We start from the raw sequence: 24271 nt of genomic DNA on the forward strand, positions 1-24271 counted from the left end.
CCATTTTTATTATCCTGGCATAAAACTACTGACTCCTTTTGTTTACTCTTGTTTTTCTCTCTATGTCTTTCTTTTTTTCCCCTTTACTATTACTACCTATGCTGCTACCTTGTCTGAAGGAAGCCAGACAAAAATAAGTTTTACTCGTACCTGTGCACAAAATGTAACAATAAAGAACACCCTTGAACCTTGAACCAAATATGGTCCTACATTTACAAAAGCCCCACAAGCTCTGCCCCAGGGCTGTCCAGTACAGTACCTGTAGTCGGGGGTGAGCGTAGAACTCGTTGAGGAAGTCCATGAGGAGGTCGATCTTTAGCGAGCTGACACAGAGAACCACGTGTTTCTCTGTCTGGGCGCGGTGGCGGCTGTAGTTCCCACCAGACTTCTGTCTCTCCATCCACAAGAAGGCCAGCTCCTCAAACTACACACGCGCGCGCACACACACACACACACACACACACACACACACACACACACACACACACACACACACACACACACACACACACACACACACACACACACACACACACACACACACACACACACACACACACACACACACACACACACACACACACACACCAACACACACACACCAACAATGGCAAAGAGGCATCAACAAAAAGTTAATACTTAATTTATATGCCGTCATGCAACATCGTTTTTAAACCATTTTGTCATCAGCGGAACAATGTGAGTAACGTATTGGGATGTGGTGAGCTGTGGGCCATGCGAATAATACGCTTTTTTTTAAAACCTTATAAAGTCAATGCAAGCGTACATAGCGCGAAAAAGCGGAAAAGCGAAGCGAAAAAGCGTCTTTTAATTATTCGGAACGAGTCCGAATTTTGCGTATATTCGCACATTCGCCGGTGTGTAAGGACCTTTACTCTAGAAGCACTCTGGTTAACATTTGCATCACCTCCTTCAGGGTGATGTTGTATGAATACTTCAGAGAGTTGATCTCTAGCAGACTGTTTAGCATCAATCCGGTGCAAGAGGTCAAAGATTAACATCGCAGCTACTCTGTTGCAAATGTAACAGATGTCCCACAAACACAACACCTTTAATTGATCTTCTTTGGAAAAGGAGTTTGTGAGATTATTATATTTAACCGTCCAGCTGCGCAAATCACTGAACGAAGACATAACTTCCATCCCAATTCCTTTCTTGCCTTATCACAGCTTGCTCCCTCTTGTGGAGCATACACTATGAGCTACAATGCATGCTAACCATGTTCCCTTAGCTTAAAAAAGGAAAAATAATAAAATCCCAATATACCCTCTTCAGTTTGGGTGTTCAACACTACCGTGGCTCGTGACCACAGTGTCAACAAGAGAGAAGAAACCATCTATTTCTGTGTTCTGTGCTTTAGTGATATCCTACTCTGACAAGGTAAAGACCCCATTCTGCACATGTAGTGAGTGAGGTGAAATAAATAACACATTTAAATCACACTTTCCAGGGCTAGATGCCAATTGAGCTTAATAAGAGTGTGAAGGGTGTGCCATTTATTTTGTTGTATTACAAAATCAGGAGCAGTAGTGTTCCAAACACACCAGTAGTGAACACTGAATAACATCGATGCAGTGAGAAGGCACAACTCGATGTATTCATCTCCATCTATTTCCCCATGTCTTTTGTTCATTTGATTTTCCTATTTGTCTCATCTGTTTAAGAAAGTAGGTAGCTGATATATTGCACTTTTACCTTAGCGCTAGGTATACTCTTAGTTGCTTGTTTGAGAAAAGAATGCACTTAAGACTTCTGGTGATTAGTAGTTTTCTTGCCTACACTATGTTGAATGCACTTATTGTAAGTCGCTTTGGATAAAAGCGTCTTGCTAATTGACTGTAACGTAATGTAATGTCTCAGCAAATGAATATGACACATGTCAAACACCTGAATAAGGCTTATGTGAAGATTAGTTGGACGTTGCTGATCTAACTGGCGAGAAGCAACCACTATACTGAGACAATGATCTAAAGATGAGCTGTAGCCAGGGGTCAGACTTAATCTTCTTTGTGGATTATGCAGAGTCGCAGCGATGGATGAAATGGATGGATGTAATACTGCTGACGCAGAGAGTCTGTGGCTGCGGTTCATTAAAGGCAAGTGTGTTCATCTGCTAATTTATTCTGTAGGGACAGAACGCCCACATGATCTGATCTGATGAGGGTGCTTGTCTCTTTCGACAGATACAATACCCTGTGCAGAGGTGGGTATGCCGTGCAGCGATGGTGTTTTTCTTGATTGGCTCTGAGAGTTCTCATTAAAATTCTACCGCCACAGTCCAAAATGTTAGGCTACTGGGAAGAAAAACTATACACGTCAGCAAATAATGATGTACAATTTGTTGACATAAGGGTCGAACAAAAATGCAAATGATAAAGTATCGGTACAGCTTTGACGAGTATTGTCTGTGGCGAGCAGGGATCAGGTCGGGTGTTTGTCAGGAGAATAAGGTTCTCTTGCACCTAATTAATCCTCATTCGTAGAGGCAGAGTGAGCCGAGCTTACTGTGTTTATGCACCACAACAGGGAAGTAAAGAAAAAGCCCTTTAGATTGTACGTCTGATTTTCCACTTAAAACCTCAGCGTACATTTTCTGGGTCTGTCACAATTGGTGAACATTCTGTGAAAATTGCCGATCTACAAAGCCCAAAACACATTGCGTTTTGTGTCATGCTCCCTCGAAGGATGTACTGTATCCTAACCACTTGAGTGACTCACCATGATGTTTCCTCTAGCACCACCCTCAGACCAAAACTTTGTACATAATATATATCTCATAATCTAACAGGCAGACTGCAGATTTTGTTGACCCCATGGGCTTTTTACTTAATGCCTCCTTTTAGTCTGTTATAATTGTTCGAGCGCTACACAGCGAATCTGAGGAACTGGATAAACAAACGTTATTTTATGGTCTGGTGTAAAAAGCCAGGCTCCTAGTTCGCTTAAGAATTAAGTTCGCTCTTAATTTCCAGTTGTGTTTTCTATTTCAAAGCTTTGCTGTTGTTAATATTATGTGTTACTTCACCCCCCCCCCCCCCCCCCCACGTCTGGCAGTAATAGCGATCTTACATTTTTCATATTTTTTTCTATTTTTATTGGCACTACTGAGAGTAAGTGAGGGCTCTAAGGATGGAAATGTCAGTCAGTTCAAACCACCAAGGTCTTATTAGATAGCTAGCAGGATGCAAGAACACTTTCAGTAAGCTTCTTAGATACAATTCAGTGTTGAGCATTTCTCTGAATTGCAAAATAAATACTACTTCATCTCACAACCACTCCTTTGAACCTTTCTGGTGTTATCTGTTGAGAACGTATACTTACAAATAGGGCTGAAAATAGCAGATCTACAAGCTTACAACGCATCTCATCGCGATGCTTTGTGAGCTTGTAGATTGTAGATGTGAGCTATTTTCACTACTATTTTGAACATTTCGCCTATAAAGAGATGGATAAATTATTGTATTATTATTATTATACAGAATTATTGCTGATTCTTTTATAACCGATTAAATAGATTAGTTCGATTAACTGTTGCAACCCTGGTTCCAGAACAGAGCAAAGCCATGTCGAAATGCAGCATGGTGAAAAATACTGTACCTGTAATGGGAGGACCACCAGCGCCACACAGATGAGGATGACCACTAGCAGCTGAGAGGGCCAGATCTGTGGCGTGACGTCTCCGTAGCCCACGGTGGAGAAGGTGACGATGCAGAAGTACAGAGCGTTGAAGAGGGACAGTGGCTTAGAACCTGCTCTCTCCAGGTGCTGGATCCCACACGCCCTGCAGAGAGATCACGCGGGACACATTGAGGGTTGCGGTATACAGTATATCGTCGCTGTCGGGTGGAAACCTTGTTTCTCCAAAACTGTTCCTTTTTTTTCTTAATCATTAAAAAACAAGAAATGATTACGCAGTCATATTAATACCAGGTTGCTCTCTCCAGCATCCCCGCACGGAACCAAATGGACCCTTTCGCTCGCGGAGTAACAAATCGCTGTTGGAGGCGGCGCTGTGTGTCTGTGTATGAGGAGTCAAGTCAATAGTTTGTTTGGTGGTGACGACCACACTGTTTTTTTTGTAATAGTTTGTTTGGTGTCGACGACCACACTTTTTCTTTTGTTCTGGGCTGTGATCCCATAGCATGGGAGGACGCCCGTCGTTCAAGAGTATGGGGAAGTCTCGGGGAAGTCTCCCCATTGGCTTAAAGGATTGAAGGACAGCCAATGATGAAAAGGTCGCTAGAAAGTGTTTAGAAAGTGTCGAGAAAGTGTTGAGCAAGCAACCTGGTAAAAACGAATTAGACCCATTAAGACCTGAGGCCGATTCTACAAACGCCTTCTAAATCAGTAGTTCTCACAAAACACTCTTTTCAAAAATGTTCAAAAATAGCAGATATACAAGCTCGCTGTGAGCTTGTATATCTGCTATTTTTTGAATAGCCAACGGAAAAATCTAAAATGACACAGATGCTTTCCCAGTTTTAATGGGTTAAAATCGTGAAAATAGACGTATCTATTTCCGAGCTATTTTCACTACTTGAGTGCGATACTGATGAATGACAAAGTATGGCACTAATTTATTTATTTTTAAAAACATGAAAAGTTGAAAATGGAGATACGAGGTGCTAGGGGGGAAACCAGGACTCTGGTCATTATTTTTTTTATCACAAGTGGGGATATGTTTGTTTTGATCAAAAACTCCCTCAACCTCAGATGCAATGCCCCCACTGTGGACTGTGGCAAGGTACAAGAAGTGGAGCCTATTTTATTTTGGCCCCGCTGGGCCTGGAAGGAACTTCAGATCCGACTCAAATTGCCTTTTCTTTTTTAAAGATTTTAAGATTACGGAGTAAGTAGCTAGCTGTTCCTGCTTTGGGGTGTAGCTTTTACTTGTGTGTTATTGTTGTTTCTTCTTGCATTTACTTTGCTATGTTTTTAAAAGATAACATTTTCACCTACTCTCACTCACTGGAGTTAAAGGCAGGGTAAGTGGTAACATTTTTTTGTTTGTTTAAAAAGGTTAAAGTACTATATTCTGATAGTAATCATTGCTACAGAGCGTTTGTTCGGTCACAGGGGTCTCTTCAGCTCTTTAGTAAACAGAATATAGTACATTTTCAGGTAGGTGACAACATTTAAGCCAATCAGGAGAGAGCACTGAAAATGCATTTTCTTTTTAATAAAGAGCTGGAGAGACATGGGAGACTCCTTTTACTGAACAAACACTCTATAGCAATGAGTACTATCAGAATATAGAGCTATTTAACACTTATTTTAACCAAAGTAAATCACTTACCCTACCTTTAAATTGGTAGTCCTAGCATTATAATAGATCTACTAGTTTCACTGCTTGTCACATAAAGAACTACAGGGCTAAAGCGTTTAAAGAAATGTCCCCCTACAAATCGCACCCTGCCCTGTAGCTTTGTTCATCTAGCTTTTAATGTTGCCAGACACTCCTAGATGGTGATGGACAGGTCGACAGACCAGGTCAGGCGGTTGTGTCTCTGTGAACTCTTATGATGTTCACTGATGATAATGTGATATGTAGTGAGAGGAGGTAACAGGTTGTCTGGAGAGGTGGAGGAAGGCTAGCATGTACCGGAGAGAAGAAAGAGGAAAATGAAAGTCAGCAGTAGTAAGATGGAACAATGCCAGAATGAGAGGCTGGCTTATTTGCCAGCGTGTCGTGGTGTGTGGGAGGTAGTAACCTTCATTTAATATTGGATTTTACAAGCATACTGGCTGTAGCTGACAGAAATATTAGATGTGTGTTTTGTGAAGGCCACATGCAGGGCGCACTTTGGTTATTTTGCCCTGAGTGCCTCACGCAATGTGTGTGTGCTTCATACTAGTAACAATTGTGCACTGGGGTATGGGGTCGAAAAGAACACCTGACTAACTGTTGCCGCTCCTTCCGCCGGTGGTGGAAGAATTACTCAGTCTAAAAACGTCAAGAATTTTACTTGAGTAAAAGTACCAAAGTACTGTCCTCAAACTATACTTAAAGTACCAAAAGTAAAAGTACTTAAATAAAAATGTGTCAATATACAAGCTCTGCTATTTTTGAATAGACAAAGTATAAAATAGAATGAATTAATTGGTTAATGTATGTTCTGTAATAATTATTTATAATAAATTATATATAAAGTAACTAAAGTTATCAATTAATTGTAGTTAAAAGTACAATACTTGCCTTTGAGATGTAGTGGAGTAGAAGTATAAAGTATTGAAAAATGGACATACTCAAGTAAAGTCAAAGTACCTCAACATTATACTCAAGTACAGTACTTCTCACCACTACCTTCCCCCTCTCTGCTCTTAGTTTCCTATCTCTTTACACTGTGCTGTCTGAATAAGAATTGAGTCAGCTAAGGATCTGAAAGCCTTAAGTACTTCCCTACCCAGCCACTCTTCAATTATGTGTGAAACTATTCTAGAAGCACTGTTCTCACTTGAAGCAATGTTTGCGTCAGAATCGGTTTAACCCATAAGATTCCACTCGGAGAATTGGACGCCAAAATCCATTTCTTACCGAGGACCAAAGGGCACCTGAATCGATAAGGCTTTTCCTTCTGATCACGGCAATGATTCAGAGTGACACCATCGATTGAGCCGTCTGTTCTGGCTCACTGCTCATGTTAATTCATTTGGGTTTGTGTTGGTGAAGTTGGAAAGAGGAGCCTGGAGCAAGAGGTAATGAGACGTGCTGACAGAAGGAGTGCAGGAATCAAGCAGTAGCTAGTGTAAGCCATGACGAGGATGAGATCATTTATGATCAACAATATTACGCCTGATGATCAAAGATGCATTCTATAGAATCAGAGATTTGAAAAAAATATAAAAGGGGGGACATTTTCTTAACCACCTAAGCCCTATATATTTCAGCATTGTACGCCAAATAGCGAAAATAGCCGCAGATCTAAAATAGCCGATTTTCTCTATTTTTGCTGCTGCACAGCGCCACTGAGGAATTTCTTGCACAGATGAGATTCAAAAACCTCTTTATTGTACAATACAGAACATTTAGAATAGAACACAAGTGGGTCACTTTGACGGGTAACCATGGCTTGAAGGTAAGCGCTTTGTATTTAAATTTTTTACAGGTATGGCAAAAACATGGTCTGGTTAACCATCCCGGTCGCGTGAATTCACATTATCATGTGTCTTCTGCAGACCGGTCTGGCCCCAAGCGCTGAGTGGACGTTTTTGCAGAAACCAAAAAGCCAATCAACGTCTGCGCTCAGGGCGCTGTGATTGACAAACACATGATCATGTAAATTCACGCGACCGGGATGGTTTACCAGGCTAGCAAAAACAGACCATGAAACGCAGAGCTTTCAGTAGAAATTTGGGGGTTGTTGACTGAGACTGATAGAAATATTACAAATGTCAGTTTCTGTTGAGGCTGGTGTCAACCCCAGGGGAGACGACCTTGCACAAGATCCAATGTTCTGAAAACTGCCACAGATGACTGGATGTCTGACAGCAGTGAAGCAGTGATTCTCAACCCTTTTCATTTCATCAGGCCAGGGACTCCTATTTGATCAGATGTTTTATCTCTGCCAACTGGAACCAAAAATGGACCCGCAAGGTTCCATTCGGTTCCGTTTTGTACACTCTTTTGAGTTACAGACGGCAGTCCCCGGATACCCGACTTTGAGAAGGAGGACTACTCACCCAGTGAACACCAGACACAGCAAGGTGCAGATGAGGATGAGCACCTGGTTGAACATGGCAGAGTGATTCCTCTGGATGGCACGATGGAGATCATTCTGGACAAACAGGAGAGAAACTGTTAGGTAGATGGACAGAGAGACAGATGAAGCGATAAAACTACTGCTTTTACCACTTCCAGCAAGCCCTATTTTATACTTTGTTGCATGGCGGTGTCACGCGAAAACAGCAAAAGTATAGCCCATCCAAACAATTTGGAAAAGTTTGACCATTTTTTGAACATTCTAAAAAAAACAGTCCCTAAACCCACTATTAGGGGATTTAGCATTGGGCAAGGGGCGTTCCCGTGCAAAAGTTGCTATTTTGGGACACCAGCCTTATCCCTAAAACACTTGCGCTAGCCGTTACATTATGCATAGGTGTGGTTTGGGCGTCACAATAATAAAACCAATCACCGTGCCAGATGCCATTGCCATTAAGAGAAGTCTGCGCAAGCCATTATCCCCAATGCAATCTTATGCTCTCTCCCTCTCTGCCAGTGTTGCCAGGTCTGCTTATTATATGCCACGTTGGGCTTGTTTTTCTGTAAAGTTGCTTGTAAATAATGGTAGTTGCGGGTTGCGGTTGTGAGCTTGTAGATCGGCTATTTTCAAACCTATTTTCAAATAGCCGACATAGATAGGTTTGAAGTGCTCATGTGGCCTATAGTCGTTTCTTTTGGGCTTGTTTTCATAGACCTGGTTGTTTATTCCTCTCGCAAAATCTGGCAACACTGCTTTCTGCCTATTGAAGAGAGACGCTGTTAATTCCGACATGAACTCTACTACTGCACTTAGGCGCCGTAACGTTGGACACCATACACCCGAAGTTTCCCGATTCCTGCGTAATCGATTCCACCATACACCCGACACCATACACCCGATTCCTGCGTAATCGATTCCACCATACACCCGACACCATACACCATACACCCGATTCCTGCGTAATCGATGAATAAAACTAAAGTGTGTAATTTGGAGAGCATTGCATGACGCACAAATTGTCTTCTTTGAATAGACAGTCATCTTATATAAACACAATTGACACAAGGAATTGATACTCTCACTTCTGCTGATTTTAGGAAAATTAGAATCGCAGAGATTTGTTGAGAATTAGGAGAGAGGGAGCCTCTGAATGTTGTGCCGTTGTGCGCCCCGGCCGACTCCTGACTTTATGTCCATTGCAGGCGTGCTCTACCAAACGAATTTGGCATTGCGGGTGGTTTTAGAATCCGCAATGCGCTTTCCCAAACGTGTGTGGGTAAGATAGCAATTTTAGGGAAAGCGCAACAACACGCCCACGGGCACACCTCCAGGTGCAAATAACGGAGTCGGCATAATGATATATAGATGTATAGCGGCCGCAAGATACCGTTTAGGGACAGTGCCAGCTCCCTCATGCGTAAGTCATGGGTAGGAGGCAGCGGGTGCAGGTTAAGCACTGGCAAGAATAGGGCCTACTATTCTTGCAATTTTAGAAAATTGTAAAAGAAACAAAAACAAACAAACAAACAAACTTTTTGGAGCATTTTTAAGATTTTTTTTTACGGCTCTTGATGAAGGTCCAGAGGGACCGAAACGTCTGTCAATTTGAATAAAAACTGATGCTGCTGAGCAAGAGCAGTGTGCAGGATTTTTGTTCATGAAATACTTTTTTCATGATTGCTTCAGTTGCCACTGTCCAACGCACCTGCATCTGAACAAAGTGGACGTGCGAATATTTCCTTTGCATAACCTACAATGACATAGGAAATAGCAAATAGTATAGCAGGACATAGCAAAATAGGAACGTCAGGTTAAACAAACACTGTATCCACACAGGGGCGCCGGAATGGAATTTGACCTGGGGGGACACATCAGGGACACGCGCGTGCATGTGGACCGCGCATGCGTGCGTGAAAAATTTCGGCTTATTTCGAGTGGGTTTGTTGATTTTTGGGGGGGATAATTCGGTTATTTCGGTTAATTAGGTTCGCCTCGCGCTCGCGGTGGTCGCGAGGTGTGGGGGACTGGACTGATTTTATAAAAAAAAGTAAAGTTCAAGTTTTAACAACTAAAACATGCCTTTATAATAGCGCTGATTTCGTAGCCTAGTACATGTACTGTATACAGTACTGTTTGACATAGTTTGACCGTCTCTCTAAATGTACACTACCGGTTTTGAAATGCAGCTTTATTGCTGCTCAGTCATACCGAGTGAGCTACAGTATGTCCGCCACCTCATTCCCATCCCATCTTCAAGCTGTCCCTGGATGTTATCCATGTGCTGCATGCATGGTGGCTTTGGCCCCATGAACCCTGCCATCTGCCTTACTACCTGGTTGGCACCATTGTCCTGACGGTACCCATAGATTATGACGTCTGAATGATTGTACCAATAGCTGCACCAGCCGGTACACTTATATCTATGACTTGGATTGTTTCACCTTTCCCTCCTGAGTTTTTGTCTAGTGTGCACTTCTATTTATCCATCCGCATGCTCGTTCATTTAGACTATCGTGCCCATCCCTCCTGGCTCCCAAGCTGTGGAAAGACTCACCGCCCCTCCCCCCCTCAGTCAGAACTGCAGACTCACTGCATTTTCCAGTCTGAATATTCACCTTCTTCAAGCTCTGTCTCACTCCTCGCACTCCTCTCTCCTTGAATCATATCACACTTCTTGTAGATTATTTTGAGATGCTAGTTATACTATGCAGCTGTACCGCATGTTGGTTCCATATTCACACATGTCACGTTACTTCGGTCATCGGTTCTCAAAGTGGGGACTGGGGACCACCAGGGGGTCCTTGAAGGGGTTCCAAGGGGGTCCCCAGCAAAATTAGTTAATATACTGTAGCATCACAATCAGTTTAAGCTTCGGCTATTCAAAAATAGCAGTTCTACAACACGTTGCAATATGCCTTGTGAGCTTGTAGATCTGCTATTTTTGAAAGAAATCTTGAAATAATGTGTATTTTGTTAAATAATGTAGACATTTTTAACACAAATGTTCTCTTCTGGCATAACATCTTTTCAGATGGGGATTCGTGGCCAAATACATGTACATTTCTGGGGGTCATTGACATGACAATGTTTGAGAACCACTGATTTAGATAGACATACTGTTTACTAATGCTAATGCTATTTAGATACCTGTAGCATGTTGTTTAGACAGATGCTAGGTTTGAAGTTTAACTGGTATCCTTGTTCATTTGTTGTGCTTAATTGTTTTTGTCTTTGCACTCTATTTAACATTTACCTGCCAATCACGAGTATAACCGTTGATGAAAAATACACCCGTTTACTGCCATAAAACTGCCATCCACGAGTATAACCGTTTTTCAAACAAAAATCCACACAGAACCAGAGATATCACGATCCAAAGATTTCTAGCTCCATTCACTCCTTGGTTAACTTATTACTTTAAAATCCTGTATCTCGGCTCCTGTGTAAAACAAATTTAAACACTGGCACTGGGGGAAGTAAAATAAAAAAAACCCTCTGGCAGGGAATGTGTTGTGACCACTTTCCCTGCCGTGGTTGACTAGGGTTCATGCAATTTACTCTGATCTTGCACTTAGTAAGTGGCTCTGAATAAGAGTGTCTGCTAAAATGCCTAAATTGCTAATTCACTGTGTAAGTTAGCAGCCCAGCCTATGCTGTGAAGTGTTGTACTCACAATCATGTTCTCCAGGGCACATTTGGCTAGCCAGCAGTTGAGAAATACAGGGACGAATATGTTTCTCAGCGGAGGCCAGAAGATCTGGGGGAAAAGAAGAGAAAAACAAGACATAAGGACAATCGATTATTTTCTCATCTTCTCTATGCTTATTATTATCAAACGGAAATATCATAACATATCCGTCTACATTTTCCAAAAGGAAATGTATGTTTTTTAATTCAGTTTGAACGGAAGCAGGGATAAAACATATCCCCGATACCCCTAAAAATAACCCCAGGAAATTGAACCCTGTACACAGTAGCACATTTCATACACAAAGGCAATTCAAGGTGCCACACATGTCCCGCTTCTATGGCCGGAAGAGCTTCTGTTTCGTGATATCAATAATTGATATGATATCATATCGTGCATGTAGCGGCATGAGTTGTTGTTGGGGTATTTGTCACTGTGCAATTGCACGTGAAATCAGTCCTCTGCATTTACCCGTCCTAGCTATTAGGAACAGTGTATGCCACTAATATGGTGCCCAGGAAGCAGTTAGGGGTTAAGTGTCTTGCTCGGGGACACTTCAACACATAGACTGGGCGAACCGGGGGTCGAACCGGTGACCTATACAATTCCAAGATGGCCTCTCTACCCACTCAGCTACAGCCACCCCCAGAGCTGTGATTGGTCTACTTTTGAGGAGACAGACATACTGGACACACACACACAGACATACAGCACAGACATGCCCTGTTCTAAGAAGAACAAAAAGGAAAAGAAACCAGGGCACTTTTGTGGAGAATTTGAAAAGCCCTTTTCTCTATTGGCTAATGCATCGCACGAAAGTTAAAAAGGCGCCTACGCGTTGTGGCACTCAGCCTTCATGTGGGTGGCTATAGGTCCTTTTGTCATCCTGATGAAGGCTGTGTGCCACAAAGCGTGGGTTCCATTTTTTACTTTGTCAATCCTTGTACCAAAGAGCACCTTGTTTGGATTTTCATTCATCTGCCAAAAAGACTGCACTGCTCTCTGTTTTCTAACCTGTTCTAGCTTGGCTTTCAGCCACAGTATGAGAAAAAGAAAGAAATGGAACAGATGAAATGCTGGGATATCCTTAAGCAAACGCATTTTAATGGTAAAATCAAAGGAATGGAAGGTTCCCGGGTCATTGGCATTGATCCCTTAAGTCAGGATGTTTTATGGGTAAAGTCACCTCCTGATGAGAAGGTAAGACTCATTTGTATCCTGTCAAAAACTCAGTGTGATACTGAAGGCCTGCGCGAATGACAAATAGCCACCTGCTTTCTGGGCGATGGACGCAGTGAAAACTTGAATAGGGGCTTTAGAATAGATAATGTGAATTTACAACCATCCCAGGGCACTTCATAACAAAACATACATTCTACGCAATGTGAAATCAATACAAATTGTGCCTCCACAAGTAATTGCTTTCAGTACAACTATATCGATCACTTAATTACTCACTGTGATTATAAATGGCACTGTATTGATCATCTCCAGTATGAACGACATCTGGAATATCTGCTCCCAAATGTTACCCTGTACAGAAAAGCAAAGCAAAGTAGTCAATAGAAGAGTTAGACGATCAAACGATCAAACAAGTGAAGTTGTATCAGGCTGTTTATTCGTTAATTATTTAGTACACAAAGCATAGCTCCGGTAGTAATGCTCGCAGTGACATGCAAAACACTTCATTAACCAGAGACAGGATAACAACTCTGTGAGTTATTATGCCTGCTTGAAGTGCAGAGGCCTGATGCTGCCACAAGGGTAAATAAATCAAAATCGACCGCTTCTTTGTTTGAGATACAAGGTGTTAGTACTGATCTCAAATTAACCAGGGCTTCTACTGAAGTTGCATTATGTTGCTGTAAGTAATGGAGTGATCAAAATCAATGCACGTAACCTATTTTAGATTATTTGTGTTCATCTATAGCGTGTTCATCATGTATTCTCTGTCTTGTGTTGGTACTAAGCACAGCAGGGGACATTTTAACAAGCTTAATCACTGTAACTTTTTGCTTCCTGCACATGATTAAAAGGCTGCTGCATAATGCCTATGCGCTCTATTATGGTACAAATATGCATATTTATACATACAGAGTACAGAAGATCAGGGACAACTTTCAATATACTAGGGATGCTGGTCCATGTTGACTACTGTCTGAATAGATTGTACCATCTCATCCTGCAAATCAGTGGTTCTCATACTTTTAAATCTCAAGGACCCCCTTCTTTGGTATGCATTAGGCCACGGACCCCCATACATTCGAGAGTGTACAAATGTAACGAAATGGACCCTTACGTGACCATTAAGTTCCATTTGTACACTCTCAGAGTTACAGACCTGTATGGGTCCATTTGGTTCCCAACTATCAATTTAGCTGGGGACCACCTCAAGGACCCCTGGGGTCCCCAGACCCCACTTTGAGAACCACTGCCCTAATTATTCAAATGGATTGTGATAGGATCTGATCTGAATTCAATGTGATGTTTGTAGAACCATTCTAGGAACAAAGGAACGTACGAGACATTATTCGGTTGAAAAACTACATTCACCAGATGAATACACAGCATTTGTTGGTGATATTCAGATATCCTGTGTTATCATTTGAATGCTGCTCGCTACACTTTTATCACGGGGCGGCATGTCGGAAATGAAAACTCTCCTCAAACCATCACCACTGAGACTGCAAGTGGTTTTCAAAGTGGCGTCCGGGGACCCCCAGGGGTCTTCGAGGGGGTCCCCAGCTAGATTAGCTTGATAGTTAGTAACCAAATGGACCCTTCTGTTGACTAGTCTCTCGAGCCAGACTGTTGACTCACACAATTTCTGAATGCTTCCGTCATACAGTGCAAAGGAAGCGCCAAAAACGGTCCGGGAGGAAAGTGGATGTCCCGCCTCCTCAGTGCTTCCTTTTTGTCTTTGCAGTCGTGTAAATTTGTCCTAATGTAAATCAAGTTAATCAAAGCATTAATATAGCTTGCTATTCAAAAATAAATTTTAAAGAGATAACAAAATATATATTTTCGTGAATGGAAATGATGAACAGATGACAGCCTTCTTTCTCGGCTTTCGAGGGGCGTAGTTCCAGACTCTCTATAGCATTCAGAGATCGTGGAACAGTTGTCTGGCTTTGCGAGACTAACCGTGGCCGTAATGCATACCAAACTGGAGCTTGGTGACAGTATGGATTCACGGGGTTACCCTGGTCCAACCCTAGCTCACAGTGAGCTGGAGAATGTGTTTCCAATTCCCCAGTGTCAAGTAAAGCTCGCAGGTCGTTGACTACTCATACCCGATTTGTGTCAAGGTGTGACAAGTAATGCATTTTTCATGAGTTTCTCTGCATCAGTGGGCTGTAGACTGTCAGGCTGTGTTGATCTCTGTGCAGACATTGTTTGCAGGCCCTGCTGGCTGGTGGACCCTTCCAGATACATGGATTCCACCTTCTTTCCCTTGCCTATCATTCCCTTCACATATTGTATACCTGACTGTGAAATGAACCCGATGAAGCGCCTTGGTGAAACGTATTCAGCTCATCATGCACATTCCTATGGATGTCAGTTGTATATACGCTTGTGAAGAAATGGACCATTACGATAGTAGTAGCTGTAGTTCAGGCAGGCATGGGAGTCTGTGGTCTATTTAAGTAGACTGACGTTCACTGACATGCTCAACATCTCTCACTGCTACCACCATGACAGCTCATCAATGAACAAACTCCCTCCATCTCCCCAGCCTTCAGTATCATTTACAGGTTTTCACTATGTCAGCATGTCACTCGATGCAGGTTCATATTATGTATACTATACATATAGATATTAAGAACAAGATACTATACATTGTATAGTATCTTGTTCTTAATATCTATATCTATGTATGTATGTATATTTATGTATATTTAGGTTCTGCCCTATGAGTGGGTCATAACATGTCTATTATCATGTCCATGTAATAACTGTACATTTAGGCTCTGCTTGCACAGGTTGTTCTGGAGCATCACAGGAGCAACCACCAAATACAATGCAATACGTGTTTTTTTTAATCTAGATGAGGGTGTCCTGACTGAAGTGGATTTAACTGATGAAATCAAGAGTTCAAAACTTTTAATCCTTATCAGAGTGGGAAAAAAACAGTTTGGGATCACTTTGACGATCTGTGATCATAGAATTAACTCAGCAAACATTATGTCAATAAGAAATATTACGTTTTTATTAATCAAATAATATCTTTAAAGACCCCAAATCCAAATCTGATCCACTCATATAGGGATTAAAAGTTTTGAACTCTTGGGCTCTGAATCATCATGTAAGACTTTTCTGGTAACTTTAGCACTTACCAGAACAAGCTTTGTGACGGCACTTTGAGAGACCGACTAATAGACACCAGAGTCTAACACATCTACCATGTCTAACGGCTATCATCAGTGTTGCCATGTTTGCTTCTTATAAGCGACTTTGGGCTTGTTTTGCTGTATAGTCGTTTGTAAATATTAGTAGTTGCAGGTTGCGTTTTTGGGCTTGTTTCTAAAGTGTAGTTTATTTGGGCTTGATGTTTCCCTTTTTTTTTGTCATGTCATGGACCCCCAAATGAATATTTATTTGTCCCTAACCCCCATCTGAAAATATTTGTGCCAGGGAGCCCCGTACCAGATTTGTGTTGTTAGAATGTTTCAAATAGCTGATGTGTACAGTATATAGGTTTAAAGTGCTCATGTGGCCTATAGTCGTTTCTTTGGGCTTGGTTTCCTAGACCTGGTTGCTTATTTCTCTCACAAAATCTGGCACCACTGGCTATCATGTACACAGCACTGACACACTGTAATAATGAGCGGTGAAAGATGTGAGCTCAAGACAAATGTAATTATGGGATGTTTGCCAGACAGTGGTTACACCGGGGAGCAGGAAATGCACGTTTGTGGGCCGACGGCCAGGTTCCAAGTACATATACTCAAATACAATTTTGAGGTGCTTTTACTTTGGAGTATGTCCATTTTTCCATACTTTGTAATTTTTTGTAAAAAAGTCTGACAAATTAGTATTTACTAATGTTTGACACCAATACTTCTTCTTTTACTCAAGTAACATGTTGAATAACAGCCTTTTCTACTTTTACTTGAGTAAAAACAGAATCAGAGTACTTCTTCCATCAATGCCAGGTTCTTTACCTTGTAGCAGAGATATGTGATCAGCATGGTTTCCAGGAAACTGATTAAGGCCACTGTCACCTGAGGCAGAGAGGAAGAGAAGAGGGAGACAGATTACAACACAACAACTCATGCAATCTGAACAGCCTCTGTGGAGCATCAGCCGCTCTACAAATGGCTTTAAAACACGCTAAATCTGTTTCTCACTCCGTTTCCACTGACCAGTTTTTATTGTTCTATTAGATACTAAAGTGTAGAGCAGGGATTCCCAAACTGTTTCAGCGTGAGACCCAAAAGAGAAATTGAGTGTCTCCCCGGGACCCAGACTTACAATGATATGCTGTGTCACGATGCAATGCATTGCGGCCTTGTACAGTAGAATGGGAATTTTCACTATTTTTGAAAAGTGATGAAAACGTCAGAAATATTTACTTATGACCCGTAAAAGCGGGCCCGCGACCCAACCCTTTGTATGGAAATTACTGGTGTAGAGAGACGGGAAACCGAGGTCAGAGAGAAGGGAAGACATGCGATAACAAGTCAGGAGGATTCAAGCTCTGGTCCTCCGCAACTATTAAGGAGTAGGACATAGGAGTAGGTCCGCTGCCAGGCACCCATACCGCCCACTGACCTTTACGTCAGGCCCTATGCATTGAATAGCAAAGTGCTCCGCTTTTCAAGTGCTGCGACCCTGTCAGAACAACAGAGCACTTTTGTAACCCGCTCAGCTTGCAGAGAGACGCGGCCCCGAATGGTGTCATTGTGGTCAAATAAAGTCTCAGATTCAGTTCATGCATGGTGGTATTTACAGGGAATTTGGCTATACTGTTCCTCAGGGTTAATTTATCCCTTTATATCAAGAGTATTCAAATGTAATTAGATTTTATTTGCACACTCGCAGAGTTCAATTAACACTCAGGAGTTACAGTTTCTTGTAAGGGCATGGTCACACATGCGCGTCGGAAGGGGGATTGCCAACGCATGCTGATATGTCTAACGTATATTAAGGGCCGTTCACCCCAAGCACTATAACTATATTGTTCGCCATTGTCTTTGTTATAGTTATGGTGTGGACTCTGCCATCCACTTGACTTAAAATGTTTTTTTAAGTATATCTTCATAGTTATAGTGCTTGTTGTGAACGGCCCTTTCATGTTGTCTTGTGGATCTTGCAGTGCCGCTTTTCTGGTGTGTAGTTTTGTTTTACTCAGGTTGGAGTGGTTGGCTCACTGAAAGAGACTACAAGCAAAACGCTTGCCAAGTGAGGTCAACCACACGCTTCCTATTGGTTGGTGCCCGGTCAAAGTTCACCAACTCCACTCGCTGAACGTGACGTGAAACTTCACTCCTTCGCTTGCCTAGAACAGAAGTGAACGGGACACCAACGCTTCTGACGTGTACGTGTGATGGTGCCTTTAGAGTTAATTCCTCTCACCTGTATCGCCCATACAGGAACCCGTCTGTTAACCCAAAAAATCAACTCCCTGTCAAAACAAAAGGTAAAAGTAAATTCAAATTCAATATTTGACTTGTTTCATACACCATATAATGCTATACAGGGATAACTAAATGTGTTATAATTCACTGCAAAGTAATTGACATTTTGACGAGAATCTTACCAGTTGATTGTGGCGTTGTCTTTCGGGTCTTCACTCCTTGTGCTGTTGTGACAGTTTGGACTGTGAAAGAAAAAGGAAAAAGAAGTGTGAAAGATTTGCTTGTTTGCCTCCGTATTTGTGTCTATGAGCGTGTACGAGCACATGCACACGCACGCAGCGAGCCTAGAAAACGTCCCCCACGGCGAAATGGTCCAGTCAGTTTATTGCCATAAAGGAACAGCCTGCTGCGTCTTTAAGAGCTGCTAGCACGGTGCATGATAAAACCATCTATGTATGAATTCCACATCGCTGCACAGAGACACGAGGACGGGCCATTCATGCTATTTGGAGCGTTTGTGTCTTGGGCACAGAGATAAAACACAAAACCATTTATTGCATCCTGATAACAAATATTAACAAATGATACTAGAGGTGGATAGACACAAATGATAAATGCACGCTAAAGAAGGTCTGTATTGTGTTTAGTGTCAACATTATTTGCATTATTGCCACAGCAATGAGCAATATTTCATTTTCATTTGAATAAAATGCCCAATGCAAAGCTGTATAGCACCTTTCATACAGAGTTGCAGTTCAAAGTGCTTCACAGGCAGGACATAATTCAAATACTTCACAATTAAGAGATAAGTCAGGTATAGAAATTAACATAGCAAACACCAGGCAAAAACACAGAATATGCATAAAATCATGGGCTTTGCGGCCCGAACATCTAGCGTGACGTATAGTGTCCACTTTGCATCTCACAGCCACCTGAGCCACCTCACAGCTACGTTGCACCAGTGATCCAACTGATATGGCCATATATGGAGATCTCTATCGGTCATGCGCTGCAGGACAACAGGGTAATTATTTAATGTAACTTACTTGCTTTAATTGCTAAGAAATACTGCTGCTTATTTCAATTCTTCAACGTGGTGTGTGTGTGTGTGTGCCAGTGAAAAGGGGAAGGGCTGGATCTCTTTAGCAAAATCGTGACGATTTTGACGTTGCAGAACATGCGGAAGTGAATTGCAAAAGTATTGCGTAATAATTAGTTTCATATTAACTGTACATCGTGCAAGTACAGTAACGGTATGGAAAGCAGCTATTGTTGTACCAGTAATATTTGGGCAAAAGTGTGGAGTTATATGGAGCATGCATCTACGGTTTTACCCGAGTGGACACTGACTCCACCACACTCCATAGTTGTCCTCGTCAATTAGTGTAGCAGGATAAGAAATCCTGGAAATAACATTCAATAACTTAGAATCATAGACAGGAAACATATTATTAATAAAGTGCTGCAGAACCATATAAGGTGCCAAGAGAGGACTAACCTAAAAAGTAAGGGGAAGGCTAACCTAAAGAGATGTGTCTTTAGCTTATGTTTAAAAGTTTCGGTGGAGTTAACCTCTCTATAAACTCCCCAGGAAGTACGTTCCACCGTTTTGGTGCATAGAAAGAAAAGGCTGTCTCTCCTATTTTCTTTTGTGGGTGCTGAGCTGTGTCAAGAAGACCTGCTGTTGGGCCTTGGCTGTGGAGTGCTTTGCAGTGGTGTAAAGTAACTAAGTACATTTACTCAAGTACTGTGCTTAAGTAAAGTTTTGAGGTATTTATACTTTACTGGAGTATTTCCAATTTTCAGTACTTTTACTTATACTCCACTACATTTCAGAGGCAAATATTGTACTTTTACTCCACTACAATTATTTGAAAACGTTAGTTACTTTGCAGATAGTAAGATGTTAGACTTTAGCCCTATTTTATACCGAGGCTATTTGAAAATAGCCGATCTACAAGCTCACAACGCATCGCATCGTGTTGTGAGCTTGTAGATCTGCTATTTTCAAACATTTGAGTACTTTTACTTTTGGTACTTTTAGTACATTTTGATACCTATACTTTTGTACTTTTACTCAAGTGCATTTTTAATTCCGGACTTTTACTTGTAACAGAGTACTTCTACATTGCAGTATTGATATTTTTACTTAAGTAAAACATTTGAGTACTTTTTCCACCACTGAGTAGGACCTTGAAATCTATTCTATGGGAGACACAAGGTGGATAGTGGGAGGTGGGCGGCAGAGCGGTGACTCTCAGGTCTCACCATCCGACTTCTTCAGGGTTGTCCAGCCACACTCTCAACACATAGAGGAAACACGTGAGCAGCTTCAGGGAGAAGTTGAACAGGCGGATTCTCAAACCTGAGGAGCAGAACACACAACACAACAATCACAAGTCATTTAATTGCATAGCACATTTTATATGACAAGCGCAGACTCAATGTGCTTCAAAACAATAAAATAAATACAAGAAAAAGCAAAGGTCAGCAATGACACAAAATGAACACGATTACATAATTACACGTAAGAATTAATTAGAATAAAATAAAAGTCCAGTTTTAAAGATAACTATAGACTCCGGACCTGTGAAAATAGGTAGGTTTATAGTTTACATGTGGCTGCACACAAACTCCTCAGTGTTCATTTAACTCAGAAAGTGTACAAAATGGAACCAAATGGATCTTTTTATATCTGTAACTCCTGATGGATTACAAATGGACGGGTCTATTTGTTTCACTGTGGATTTTACAGTACAGTGCAAAGTCACTGTCATGGTAGAGGACAGGTTGAATTTGAGCCACCGAGCTCAACATTAAATGCCGCAATCTCAAACTTTTATCTCCTTCCCGGTATTCAACCCTGGTCTCCTGCGTGAGAGACCACATTTCTACCACTCAGCCAAGAGGCATACCCCCCCCCCCTGGTCAGGCAAGATATTGCGCTCATGAGCTTCAGGCAGTACTATTTGTCAACCAGCAGGTGGTCCTACCCTGACACCAGGGAGGGTCTAAATGTCTCAATGGAAGAGTAGGGAGACCACCTCCAACCACTGCAGATGTGCTAGTTATAAAATTATCTTTTCAGATGGGGGTCCGCACCCGAAATACATTCATTTAGGGGTGCTTGACACGAAAAAGTTTGAGAACCACTGCTCTACTGTACTTGGCAGCTGTCGTCGTGTTTATCACTCGTAGACACAAGCCTCAGCACACACGCACACACTGTATTCCCCCCCCCCCCCCCCGCCCGCTGGAACTCTCTCCTGACAGAGGTTCACAATGCTGGATGGAGAGAGACGGGAAACCGGGAGAGAGAGTAAGGGAGTGACAGGCATTCAGAGGCTATGCAGCCATTGGGCACCGGCCTACTCTGGAACGACGCAAGTTCACACGCACGCACGCGCACATGTGCACACACACACACACACACACACACACACACACACACACACACACACACACACACACACACACACACACACACACACGACACACACACACACACACACACACACAGAGCTATACAGTATGTACAGTAAGTGTGTGTATGTGTCACCACCCGTGAAAAGCCTATACACACACTATACAGTATGTCTACGCAATGAAGCGTGTCTAACACAGGCCCCTGTCTGGCAGCCTGTCACCTGTGATTTATTGTGACCCACACTTTCAAATGTTGAAACAATAACAGAGACACTTTCACACTGGGGTAACCTTTACACACTGAGTGTTATTAATTCAACACAGAGAGCGTACAATATGGAACCAAATGGACTCGTTACAAATGGAAGCACAAGTCCATATTTTCATGAACAAAGGCACACATAAAGTACAGTATATTAGCATGCACAACATACCATACATACAGTTCATAATTATTTATTTAGGTTAACATAAAGAGCATAAGCAAGGGCCATAAGAACAAGAACAGTGCATAATAATGACATATTATATATCATTGCTCTGGGGCACAAATCTCATATCCATATTTCAACTTCTTATGTTTTTTCGTAAATTAATACACTACTTTGTCGCACGATAGGGTCATGCACAAGTGGCAAAAATAGCCGATCTACAAGCTCACAACGCATCGCGATGCGTCACATTGTGAGCTTGTAGATCTGCAATTTTTTGCTATTTTTGAATAGAAATGAAAAGTATTAACAACAGCGTGTGACTAAATAACTACTTTGTATCCATTGGAACACAAGTCCTTTTTTTCCATATCCTGAAAAGTTTTGGTTTCCACCCAAGTGTGTAATATCGTTAGCCTTGACACTCAGCCTGAATTTTCATTTCGTTTCACTCCATTATTCAGTCTGAAAGCCCTCTCAATGCAGCCGAAAAAACACAACATTTGAATATGGAGATATGGCGACAACATACTATTGTGAATAAGATACATGGCATCCTCAGAGATTCTTCACAAACGAACAATACACACAACAAGCGATTGTCTATAGCAACGCACAGTATCCACTATGAAGGGGACGGAGGTAGCAGTGACTTCTCCATGTATGGAAGCTGCTAATAATAGCTGGCACCCAGTAAGCCTTGCTACTGTATGTGCTAAGTCCTATTTATCAAATGATCAAATCTTGATGGAATCCAGAGAGTGCGGGTGAGTGTGTATGTATGCGTGTGTGTGTTTAGTGGTTAGTATTACTATACTTGTGAGGGCCAAATACCCCACATATATATAGTGAAGTAGTGAGTACAATTTCCCTGGCCCTCACAAGGGAAATGGTTGTTTTATAGTTAAAAACAACAAGCTCACAACGCGCCACAGCACATCGCGTTATGAGCTTGTAGATCGGCTATTTTCTGCTTCAGGGTTAGGTTTAAAAAACTTCACAAGTACCATAATACAAACGTGTGTGTGTGTGTGTGGGTGTGTGCGCGCGCGCAGGCACCTGTGCATGTGTATGTACAATATGTCTTGTTGTGCATTCGTTCATGCATATGCATATGCATGTGTAGTGGAACGCAGTGAGCTGGGATTGAACCCGAGGCTCCCACTCGCCAGTCCGACGTGTTACCAGTCATGCCAATAGGGCTGAGCCCGATTGGCATGACTGTTCTGGCTAATTTGACTGTCGGGGCTACACATGCATGCGTGTCCCCATAAATGCTACTCTGGACACGTGTCCCCACAACGCAATTAATACAAACCCCTGTGTGTGTGTGTGTGTGTGTGTGTGTGTGTGTGTGTGTGTGTGTGTGTGTGTGTGTGTGTGTGTGTGTGTGTGTGTGTGTGTGTGTGTGTGTGTGTGTGTGTGTGTGTCCATGCATGTGAATACAACATAATAGTACACACAACCTCTGGCAGGGCTGCCAGTACACGTGACAGCCAGCGGGTGGCACTAGTTGCTTGAACTAATAATAAGTCGTTTCCAATTGGCCACACAGCCACCAGCTTCATCTGAAGTGAAATGTTTTCCCTAAAATCGAGCGCTGGTGTCAATACTAAAATGATTTGAAACTGGGCAGCCACAGCCAATACACAGCAGACAGGTTGACAGCGCCCTGTGGCGGGGTGTGACATTTCCATTATAGGAGCTGTTGTTCTTTCTCTGTCAGTCACAATGGAGGCTTCAGTGACGAAGGCTAAGCTGACATTGAGCACACACACTGCATAATCCTTAGTGGTCATGCTGGCAGACGCAAAGATACAATCTACCATTCATTTTCAATGAAAGCCGGCGACATGAAGATAGAACATACATACATCCAACATTTGTAGCTGCTACAAAAGCTACAAATAAGTTGAGCTGGCTTTTAACTTCACATACAAAGCTACAACTACGCTGTGTAGCTTTGTATCTTCATATCTCTGTATCTTTTGCAGCATCATTTAAAGCTGCAGTAAGTGATTTTCTTTTGTGTCAAGTGTTAGCTCTATATAGCTTTATATTCTGAGAGTGTTTGTTCAGTAACAGGGGTCTCCCCGTCTCTTCAGCTCTTTGGTAAACAGAAAATGCATTTTGAGGTCGGGATACTTTTATTCAATATGGATACGGGATGAACAAGTGATGACGCAAAGAACTGAGCAGAAAAAAATATACTAATGCTCATAAATGGGTACTCTCTCCCAATTGGATGAAATATCCCCACCTGAAAATTTATTTTCTGTTTATTAAAGAGATGGAGAGAAGGGAAGACCCGTGAATGAACGATCACTCTATAGCAGTGATGACTATCAGAACATAGAGGTTTAATTTGTTTTAATCAGGGACAGCCCACATGGAAAGAATCTATATGTTCCATATATGCAACTA

General features: G+C 42.0%; 1 protein-coding gene across 1 annotated transcript in view; it reads right to left on the reverse strand.

Annotated features, from left to right (window-relative positions):
* The window catches only part of kcnt1b (potassium sodium-activated channel subfamily T member 1b), a 148357-nt gene that overhangs the window by 37370 nt on the left and 86716 nt on the right, over positions 1 to 24271 (reverse strand). Inside the window, exons 5-13 of the mRNA XM_080432528.1 lie at positions 20259 to 20355; positions 18173 to 18232; positions 17989 to 18037; positions 16575 to 16634; positions 12868 to 12942; positions 11395 to 11478; positions 7702 to 7796; positions 3619 to 3802; positions 260 to 424 (exon numbers count right to left, since the gene is read on the reverse strand). Of these exons, the coding sequence (XP_080288654.1) occupies positions 260 to 424; positions 3619 to 3802; positions 7702 to 7796; positions 11395 to 11478; positions 12868 to 12942; positions 16575 to 16634; positions 17989 to 18037; positions 18173 to 18232; positions 20259 to 20355 (869 nt within the window). The remainder of the gene's footprint in view (positions 1 to 259; positions 425 to 3618; positions 3803 to 7701; positions 7797 to 11394; positions 11479 to 12867; positions 12943 to 16574; positions 16635 to 17988; positions 18038 to 18172; positions 18233 to 20258; positions 20356 to 24271) is intronic.

The sequence above is a fragment of the Gymnoscopelus braueri genome, assembly GCF_963280865.1.
Source record: "Gymnoscopelus braueri genome assembly, chromosome: 7".
Taxonomy (NCBI): Eukaryota; Metazoa; Chordata; class Actinopteri; order Myctophiformes; family Myctophidae; genus Gymnoscopelus; species Gymnoscopelus braueri.